Consider the following 10,513-nt stretch of genomic DNA (forward strand, 5'->3'; position numbering starts at 1 on the left):
GTGGGGGTGGGGGTGGGGGCAGGCAGAAGGCCCCTGTCCAGCAGGGAAGGTGCAGCAGGGCCTGCCTTCCGGGGAGACCGGTGCACAGAGCATGCCTGCATCGGCAGGTCCCGTCATTCTGCTCCTGGGGATCTGCTTTACGGAAAGAACCAGAAGTGCCAACAGTTCCAAACCAGACGTCCCCATGTCAGCTGCAGGGTCCAAGGTGGAAGGTGACCCGCCTGGCCACAGGCTCCACGTGACCCTGTGATAGACAGGTGCACACTCAGGCACGCATACACACATGCAATGCAGCACACGCGGCCAGGCAGGAGCAGCACTGCCAGCACCCCTGCCAAGTAGCCCAGGCAGACCAGCAGATGGATAAGCAGGACACTGTCCAGCAGGGAGCTCCAGCCCGGCTGTGTGCAGGCATCAGTCTGAAGAAAGTTTTCCCACACAGGGAGAAGACCCTCTGGAGTCTCATCGTCACCCAGGGTCAGCAGCCTCCTCTGGGCGTGGACCTGGCTTACAGGGAATGATGTTGGATTCATGATCTCCAAAGAAAATTTAGCTTCAGGACCAGGGACCAGGCTTGATCACTCAAGAGCTTTTGTGTAGCAGAGTTTTATTAAAGTGAAAAAGGGACAGAGAAAGCTTCTGACATAGACATCAGAAGGGGGACAGAGAGTGCCCCCACTTACTACCCTTATCAAGGCCTTATATACTTTTACCAGACCCACTCTCACCACATCTTAAATTAACAAGATTAGAACTAACAATAGACAGGTTTTACCAGACCCACTCCCACAACATACATTTTAAGACGATAGGATTAGTCAGAAGGTTCTTGTTAAGGAGAAATACACTGTTATATTGACTAAGACAAAGCAATGCACAAAAAAATGTTCTTTCCTCTTCCTTGAGAACTCCAGACCCCTCTCTCCTCCTCAGGAACCCCGAACTTCTTATCAACCTACCTAGGAATTGATTCACTACTGTCCCCTCGGGACAGCCAGCTGCACCCTCAGCCCTCACGGACCCCTGACGGCGCTCACCAGGCAGAGCAGCTGGAGTTGACAGATGCCCTCAGGATGCATGGCACTTCACCTCTGCAGCTCCCACCAGGTGGGCGAGTGGGGCTCTTCGGCCCTGAGAGGGTCTAGCACAGATTGAAGGCAGGCCCCTCCATGCCCCCCCCTTACCCCCCAGCACGGTACCTCAGGGTAACTCCGAGAGGAAGCCACCAGCCTGGCCGGAGAGTTCCCAGGACCCATGAAGGCCAGGCCTGGGGCCCTTGTACCCAGGAGAGTGGGGCTGCTGGTGCCCCAGGCTGAGGACACGAAACCCACGGCCACCCCAACCAGGAACTCGGGCACCTCGGCCCCCTGGTGGGCACCTGAGGAAGGCAGCCCTGGTGGGCACTGCATGCACAGTTGGTCCCTTACAGGAGATGAACCTGAGCTCCAGGAACCCAGGTATTTATACTAGGCAGACAACCTGCTCCTTCTCCCAAGGGGTTGGTCCATGCTGAGTGGGCACAGGCCTCCTTGGAGAGACAGTGCAGGGTGACAGGCAGGTGGCACCTTGCTCCTAAGAGGTGCAGAGACCTGAGGCCCAAGGGGAGCAGCATCCCAGCGGGAAATGGGAGCAGAGCTTCCCAGGCTGGGAAAGGGGGCTCCTCCATTTCTCAGGACCGATCCTTCTTTAGAGGGCAGTGCAGCCCCCTCTGAGGAAGAGGCCAACGTCTCCTGGAGGTGCCCTTGCTCTGCTAGACAGGAGCTAAAAGTCTTCAGGGAATTTTCAAGACATCCCAGATTGCAAGTCCACTGTCATCACTGCAAACCCTATTTCGAGTGTCTAAACCCAAATCACTGTGGATGGTGACTGCAGCCATGAAATTAAAAGACACTTGCTTCTTGGAAGAAAAGCTATGACAAACTTAGAGTATTAAAAAGCAGAAACATCCCTTTGCTGACAAAGTGATGAATAGTCACTTTGTGAAATGAAGTAGTAGTCACAAAGTGACTAGTCACAAAGTGAAGAACAGTCAAGGCTATAGTTTTTCCAGTAGCCATGTACGGATGTAAAAGTTGGACCATAAAGAAGGCTGAACGCCCAAGAATTGATACTTTTGAACTGTGGTGTTGGAGAAGACTCTTGAGAGTCCCTTGGACAGCAAGGAGATCAAACCAATCAGTCCTAAAGAAAATCTACCCTGAATATTCATTGGAAGGACAGGCTGTAGCTGAAGCTCCAGCACTTTGACTACCTGATGCAAAGAGCCAACTTGTTAGAAAAGACACTGATGCTGGGAAAGATTGAAGGCAGGAGGAGAAGGGGGTGACAGAGGATGAGATGGTTGGATGGCATCACCGACTGAATGGACATGAGTTTGAGCCAACTCCAGGAGATAGTGAAGCATTCCAGGGAAGCCTGGCATGCTGCAGTCTATGGGGCCGCAAAGAGTTGGGCATAACTGAACAACAACAACAAACCCAAACACTAACCAGGCTCTCCTGCAGGTCTCCGCCACCTGGCTAATCGCCTCCCAGCTGGGCAGATGGGTACCTTGGGCAACAACAGCTGTTAAGTAGCACCTCCTGAGTGGAGCCTGGTGGGCTGCCGTCCACAGGGTTGCATAAGAGTCGGGCACGACTCAGCGACTCAACAACTGAGTGAAGCAGACTGCAAGCCCTGTTGCAGGTTCTTTTTATTATTCACAGCAGTTCACGTTCACAACGACCACACACCATCACCTCCTACTTAGCAGCTGAGGGTCCCCTGGTGGGTGAGTCACCTCCCAAGTTTACATGAGAGGCACTGGGTCAGGAGCCCACACCATAGCCACCATGTTCTAGGACTTCTCAACCCAGGAGCCACACTGGGCAGGGAGTAGAGGGTGGGCACAGGAGACAACGCGTTCATTTTCCCTGCAAGCCTTACCTGTGACAGGAAATCCAGAACCTCCTAGTTGTGGGGGCTCTCGGCTCTCAGCCAGGGCCCCTCAGCTCACCTCCATCCTCAGCAGCAGGTGGACAGTCCCTGAGCACACGGCCAGTGCCCTGTCTCCACAACTGTCCCACCTGGGACTTCCTCTGACCTGCTCGACCCAGGATGGGGCAGCCTGAAAGAGTGGGGGTTAACATCCCTAGGGGCTGCCCTCGGCCAGGAGTAAGAGACCCAGCTGATCACCCTCAGAGGGCAGTGGCAAGGGGCCTTTCAGGGGCTCTGGGGATGGAGACCACACTCCCCCAGCTTTCCCTCCATCTCCCCTACCCAGCCCCAGCTTGCTCCTGCCTCCTGGGGTCACTGCACACGCTGAGGTCCTTGAGGCCGATGCACTGCTGGGTCCTGGAAGAGACCTGGGGTTGCTGCTCGAGAGTGACACCAAGGGCCCAGCTCTGCTGTTGGATGTGAGAGGTGAGAAGAGGCCTGCACACCTCCTGCCGCTGTGTCCAGAGCCAGCTGCGGCCTTGGGGGCAGGGAGAGCCGGCAAGTTCTCCAGGTCACCCCATCTCCTGCAGTTGGAGGGCAGGGGGTACTGATGTCACATCAGGCCCCGGGTCCAATCCTAGACCCTCGAGAGGGCTGACCTGAGCCCTTGCCAGACCTTGTGCTAAGATCCGGACCTGGACTGGGAGGCATAGGCCTGAGGTTCACGGTCCATGTAAGCGAGTCCACCTGAGGGTCTTGTAATCTTAGTCGTATTGCACTTGTTTGGGAGTCCCTAAAAATACACGTGGGCTTCCCAGGTGGCTCAGCAGTAAAGAACCCACCTGCCAGTGCAGGAAATGCGGGTTTCATCCCTGGGTCGGGAAGATCACCTGGAGAAGGGACTGAAAACCCACTCCAATATTCTTGCCTGGGAAATCCCATGGAGAGAGGAGCTAGGGGGGCTACAGTCCATGGGGTCCCAAAGAGTCAGACACAAATGAGTGACTCAGCAACAATACCTTTGTCGAAGGGCACTTGCCATATGAGATTCCTATGGATGCTGTAATCCGGGGTTCCCAATCCCTAGACCCCTAGACTGGTACTGGTCCTGTCAGGAGCCAGGTTGCGCAGAGGGAGGTGAGTAGCAGGCAGGGGAGGGAGTGAAGCTTTGTGTCCACAGCCGCTCCCCATCGCTCTCTCATGGGGAGCGCTGCCTCCCATCAGATCCGTGGCAGCATCAGACCCTGGAAGAGCAGAACGCTACTGTGAACTGAGACTCGTTCACGTGAGGGATCTAGTTTGCCTGCTCCTCATGAGAATCCGCCTGAGACCAGCTCCTTCTCTATGGAAGAAATCGTCTTCCACAAAACCAGTCCCTGGTGCCAGAAAGGTTGGGGACTGCTGCTGTAACAAAGGGCCACAGACTAGGGAGTCTTGAAAACAGCAGAAATCCGTTCCCACGGTCGAGGGCAGAAGCCTGCGGCGAGAGTGGGGCAGGCTGGAGGCTTCTCCAGGGAGGACCCCTGCCAGCCCCTGCCTCAGGCTCCGTGGCCTGTGGATGCCTCCCTGCCTCTGTCCCGTCTCACTGTGTCCACTCCTTAACTGAGGATGCGGGGGGTGGGCCCGAGACCCATTTCATCTAAACCTGCATCTTAACCGCATCTTCCGAGACCCTTTTCCCAATGTCACTCTCACAGGCGCCATGAAGAGGTCCTAAGGCATCTTCTGGGGGACACGATTCACCCCACTATCTCATGCTGTTCAGAATCTGCCCGCCTCCCCCCGCCTTCCCTCTCAGTGTCCAGACCGACAGCGAGGACTGAGTCTCAGTGGCCTGAGCACAGACGTGGGGAACCTACAACCCCTGGCTTGCCCGTGCTTGGCCGCGTGGGGGTGGCTCTCCAGGATGTTGGAATGGGGGCAGGGTGGACATAAGGCTGGAAAGGGGACAGTTTATTGATGTGAGTGCTCACCTTTGAGTGGGGTGGACCATCCGAAGGAGGTGGCACCTCGTACAGTTGGGGCAGCTCCCTGAAGCTGGGGTGTGATGGTGGAGACCCTGGGCTGTGTGTGAGGAGCTTGAAGACTCGGGAGTGGGGAGCAGGGGGCACTGTGAGGATGAATCCACTGGAACCACCACCTGCTGGGTCCCCAGGAGGGTTTAGGAGACAGGCCTTCGCTGAAACAACAAGAAAGTATAGGCAAGAGGGTGCAGGGCTGCCAAGGAGCACAAGGTGCGCTGGCCCGAGTGGCCATGTGGATGGGAGGACACGCTCCCGGGTCCTAAGAGAGCAGAGACCTGCAGCCTGTAGCCATCCAGGCAACGAGAGCATAGTTATGGCAATGGGAGGAGGGGCCTCAAGGAAACCACAGCCCTGGCTCTTAGACCTTGTGGTCTGGGCTGGGGTGAGGGCATCCTGCCCCTGGACCCTCTGACCTGGGGCTAAAGCCCAGCTGGGGAATGTCTGGGGGTTCCCTAGGGCTCTGGGGTGAGCAGAACCTCTGGCATGAAGACTGGTTCACATATGAAAGTGGCTCCCAGAGTGCGACCAGGCCCTCATGGTGGGGGGCTGGGTGCCTAACCTCGGAATGTGGGTGCCATCACACCAGGAGCTGCCCTCTGCCAGATGGGGTTGCCACATGGGCATGGCCCTGTCCAGCAACAGGGGGAACCACCGGTACTGCAGCTTAGCACCAAGTGAGTCTCAAGGGTGAAGAAGTTATGTTAAGAGGTACTTGGACGCCATGGCACAGACACCTTGGCTCAGCTTGATTTGGTGGCCTCATGGGGGGCTGAGCCCCTAAACCAAGTGACAGAGAAGGCAACCTGGTTCACAGAGGTGCCAGCTCCACATCCATCAAAGGTGCCAGTGGCCTGTGGTGGCCGCTAGCCCTGCCCAAGGGTGCCATCACAGAACAGTGGTGACAGCGGCAGGTGGAGAGTCCCTCTCCCCCGCCCCAGGCGGAAATCTGAGTGGCACCCTTTCAGTTTTACAGGAGTCACCTCTCGGGCTCGCGTGGCCTGTGGGCGCAGAGTGGGCCACGGAGACAGGCGCCTGGTGAGGGCAAAAGGACCAAGGCTTCCCGGGATCAGGGTGGCCCCTGCTCCAGGAGGTGCCCTGAGCAAGCAGAAGTGCTGGCTGGGGACAGGAGAGGGGGGTGGGAATGGCTGATCACAGCCCCGGTTGGAGGCACTACGGCACTGACCGTGGCTTCTTCCACTAAATTTCGCTTTTTTTGCTGCTGCTGCTGTGACAGACACCACCTTGGAGGACCAGTGCCATCCTGGCAGACATGAGCGCCATGGGGGTGACTGCCTGCCACTGTCCCGCTGTAAGGGCAGCACCCCCGCTGCCGCCCCAAGCACCCTCTGGAGCATCCAGAGTGCTGCTCAGCTGGCAGGCAGGCAGCCTGAGGGTGGGAGTCGGTGAAGCCCTAGCCTCTCCTTCAAAAGGACAATTTGGGGCCCACTCCCCAGGGCTTTGCAGGGGTCCCCAGGCCAGTCCAGCACCTGTGCGCTTGCCTTCTACCTCTGTGTCCCCCACCCCTGCTCCTGTGTTTGGGGTGTCACCCTCTGTACTGGGTTGAACAGTGACCCCCAAATTCACTTCTAACCAGAACCTCAGAATGTGACCATATTTGGAAATAGGGTCTTCACGGATGTGATGACTTAAGATGAAGGACACTGGATTACAAGGCTCCAAGTCCAATGAGAGCTGCCTTTACAAGGAGAGGAGGGACACACAGAGAGGTCACATGATGACGGAGGCGGAGACAGGGTGATGCATCCACAATCCAGGGGTGCCGGCAATGGCCAGCAGCACGGGGAGCTGGGGAGAGGCCTGGGGCAGGCTTGCCATCAGCCTTCAGGAGCCCAGCCTGCCCGCCTCTGGGTCCTGGACACCTGGTCCCCAGAACTCTGAAAGCACCAGGTTTTCTTCTTTTTTCTTTTTCTATTTTTCGGCTGTGCCTTGCAGCTTGTGGGATCTTACTTCCTCATCAACCAGGAGTCAAACCCAGGCTAAGGCACCGCAAGTTCAGAGTGCTGATCGCTGGGCCAACCAGGGAAGTCCCTGAATTTCTGAATTTTAAGCCCACCAGTCTGTGGTACTCTGTAATAGCTGCCTGAGGAAACATCTTCCCCCAAATAAACTCCCTGCACCAGGTCCTTATCTCAAGCCATGCCCCCCAGGTGTGGGCTCCGCCCAGTGGGCAGGCTGTCAGCCTCACAGGGAGGGAGAAGGAAGGGTAAGTGGGGGCAGAGGGAAGCTGAGGCCCTGTCCCCTGACACTGCGGCCCCTCCAACCTTGGGGAAGAGCTGGTCCAGCTCTCAGGGAAGCATTTGGGCATCTACCCAGATAACACAGGTGTCCCAGCCTCCGCAGGAGACCACAGACAAGGAAGCCCAGGTGGTGCTAGTGGTAAAGAACCTGCCGGCCAATGCAGGAGACACAGGAGATGTGGATTCAATCCCTGGATGGGGAAGATCCCGTGGAGTAGGAAATGACAACCTGCTCCAGTATTCTTGCCTGGAAAATTCCATGGACAGAGGAGCCTGGTGGGCTACAGCTCTTGGGGTCACACAGAAAGTCACCAGTCCCCATAGACAGAGTCCAGGCCCACTCCCTGCCACCCCACCCTACTCCCAGCCTGGGTGCCCCTGCAGGGAACACTGCCCCCCTGCCCGACTTGGCTCCTCTCAACTGCAAATCTCCATCCACCCCTGGCCTTCAATCTGCTCGAGTCAACAGCACCAGCACAGAACTGCATTTAAAGAGCATCAACCCTTCCCATCCCTCTTTCCAGCCCTGTAAACACGTGGGCAGAAATAGCAGCCTGCAGGCTAGAGGGAGTGATTGCTGGCTTTGGAATCAGGAGAAGTCTCCTGCCCGGACGGGCCTCACTGCGTGGGTGCCCAAGGCAGTCACAAAGCCGGCTTTAAATAGCTCCTGTGGGTACGCGCAGCAGAAGGAGGGCAGCCTGGGAGTGGTGGGGACAGTGTGGAGAGGTGGCGCCGGGTGGGCAGGGTCCTGGCAGCAGAGGGGGGTTGGCTCACCAGCTTCTGGAACCAGGTAAGGACAGAAGTTCCAGATATCTTGGACCCAGCTGTGTGGCCACCAGAGGTCCCGGGGAAGGCAGGCCTTGGGGCAGGACCCTAGGTGCCAGGGGTGCTGTGATCCAGCTCAGTAGCTTCAGGGTGCCAGCTGGGCCTGGACATCTCACCCCCAGGCCATGCTCCACCTTCCAGGAGGAGGGCGTGGTGACCCTGCTGGGCATGCAGGCCAGAAGGTACCCATCTGGGAGGTGGAGAAAAAGGTCTCGCTGTCCTCATTCTCAGAACTGGCCGGGTATGGCCTGCCACCCCCACTGTCCAGAGTTGGCCCGGGGCCTGTGTGTCCAGACTTTGCCTCCTGCTTTCTCCTGCTCCCACGTGGGTCACGATGGGGTCTGGGGGTCCCACTCCCTGGCCGATCCCGCCCCTGGGATGACCCTGCCCAGCCCTTCAGGCCAGTCCTTTAGAGCAGAGGCCCGGAGGGCAGCCCTTCAGGAAGGCGTCTTCAGGAGGTAAGGTCTTCAAGCTGAAGGTGTGGACCCTGGGAAGGTACAGGCCTCAGACACGGCTGCTTCTGTGGGAGCCCGCTGTGGGCTCAGCTGGCCTTGGGTCACTCAGCCAGCTCAGCCTGCCCATGGTGAGGGTCCCCAGCACCTGCCCCCAGAGCTTGGGAACACTGCACATCCTGGGCACGTGTGCTGGCTGAGGGCAGGTGGCCCAGCAGGCACCCTTTCTGATTCCCACAAAGTCACTGCCACCCCTCAAGGTGGCTTGGGGAGGACCTCAGGCCAGTGGGGTCATGGCCTGGCTGCCACCTGATCACAGCAGGGCCCTGGGCCTGGCATTCCTGACCTCGCAGTAGACAGCTCACCCACAGCTGCCCCACGGTTGCCTCTGTTCCCTCCAGTGTGACAGCCTGCTCTGCTCTGGTGTGGGAGCACCTGGAGCCCTTCTAAGAGCAGTGGCCCTGTCACCCTGAGTCCCTGGTGGCAGCAGAGGTGGGAGGGGCTGGGCATTTGTGGGGACTCGGTGGCCACTGTTGTCCCATCACCACATTCAGAAGGCACTATGGTGGCACCTCGCCATGAACCCAGGGACACCTTCAGCCCCTACATCCCAACCCGGAGCCCCTCTGTCCCAAACCTGTGGAGCCCACAGTGGAGGAGGGCCGTGCAGGCCCCAGGAGAGGAGGCCACAGCCACAGTGTGAGTGATGGCCAAAGGCTCCGTTTTATTTCATGCTGGGACCCAATGCTTGGGAATGCCCTTCCCATGGTCTCGCGAGACTTGAGCACCATCCTCACCCGGCCTCCTCCCCCTCCCTGGTCCAGACCCACAGAGCCAGTCCCTGAGTCAGGATCTGTCTCCAAGTTGACGTGAAGCTCCCAGGGCCGTGCCTGCCTGGCTACTGGGTCAGGCGTTTGGGCTGCTGGAGAGGAGGTGTCTGCAGACGGGGTCCTGGCAAATGTGGGGTCAGAGCCTGGGAGCGCTGAGCGAGACCGAAGCTTTCCTCTCATCTCATCTGGCCCATGGTCCTGCCTCCTCTGAAACACTCAGAGCTGCCCAGGATCCTTCCCCCAGGAGGTCCTGGGCCAGTGAAGCCCCCCGTGGGCCTCACATGGTGTATGCGGCCCAGTAGATGACGTTGACGGCGGCAAAGGCCGCGGGGAACACAGCACGGGCATAGATGTCAATGGTGTCCGCGTCGATGGGCTTGAGAAGCCCACGGAGGCCCCCCTGGCTCCCCTGCTTCTTTGTCTCCCCTGTCTCCACCTCCACAGACCTGTAGGAGCCCATGAGGTTCCCGGGCAAGCGGCATGGCCGGCGGGACACAGCTAGCTCCTGAGTAACGCCCGCAGCGGAGAGAGAGAAGAGCACAATGGCATTCTTCACGTCCATCTGCATGGGGAGGGGGCAGGCTGAGCACCAGAAAGCGGGGGGCAGGGACCCCAACCCAGCCAGCAGGGGGGGACCCAGACCCTGACAGCAAGGGCAGGAACCCAACTCAGACAGCTAGAGGGACCCCCAACCTGACCAGCAGGGGGACCCCTGACCCAGCCAGCACGGGGGACCCCAACCCAACCAGTGGCTCCATCCACATAGCAGGAGAGAGGGGGGCCGGGCTGAGCGCAAGACAAAATGCCCCCCCCCCGCGCCAGCAATGCTGGCCCTTGGCGGTGCTGGGGGAGGGGCTGTCCTTTGCCCTGCCCAGCCTCACCTCAGCCCTCTGCTCCTTAACCTTGACCTTGGCCTTGGCCTTGGCCTTCTGTTTCTTCCGGTAGTCAGCATTGAAGTGGGCAAAGGCATACTCCACCAGGGCGGCGAACACAAAGACATAGCAGATCCAGAAGTACACATCCAATGCCTTGATGGCCGATGCCCGTGGGAGGGAGGAGCGGGCACTGACCATCAGCGTGGTCATGGTCAGCACTGTGGTGATGCCTGGGGGCGCAGAGGGTGCCGTCCCTGGAGCCCTGCCACCCCACCCAACCTGAGTGCAGGTCAGGCTCCTCTTACCGGGGCTGGCCTAGCTGGCCTCTGCCCC

General features: G+C 58.7%; 1 protein-coding gene and 1 long non-coding RNA gene across 2 annotated transcripts in view; one reads left to right on the top strand and one right to left on the bottom strand.

Moving 5' to 3' along the window:
• The window catches only part of LOC104995924, a 6,411-nt gene extending 5,779 nt beyond the window's left edge, over window positions 1–632 (top strand). Inside the window, exon 3 of the long non-coding RNA XR_826125.1 lies at window positions 443–632. This is a non-coding gene — a long non-coding RNA (uncharacterized LOC104995924). The remainder of the gene's footprint in view (window positions 1–442) is intronic.
• An 8,541-nt stretch (window positions 633–9,173) lies between these two features.
• GABRD (gamma-aminobutyric acid (GABA) A receptor, delta) overlaps window positions 9,174–10,513 on the bottom strand; it is a 5,249-nt gene continuing 3,909 nt past the window's right edge. The window contains exons 7-8 of the mRNA XM_010849986.1: window positions 10,187–10,410; window positions 9,174–9,867 (exon numbers count right to left, since the gene is read on the bottom strand). Of these exons, the coding sequence (XP_010848288.1) occupies window positions 9,583–9,867; window positions 10,187–10,410 (509 nt within the window). The 3' untranslated portion in view covers window positions 9,174–9,582. The remainder of the gene's footprint in view (window positions 9,868–10,186; window positions 10,411–10,513) is intronic.

This window comes from Bison bison, unplaced genomic scaffold (assembly GCF_000754665.1).
Source record: "Bison bison bison isolate TAMUID 2011002044 unplaced genomic scaffold, Bison_UMD1.0 scf7180017864289, whole genome shotgun sequence".
Lineage (NCBI taxonomy): Eukaryota > Metazoa > Chordata > Mammalia > Artiodactyla > Bovidae > Bison > Bison bison.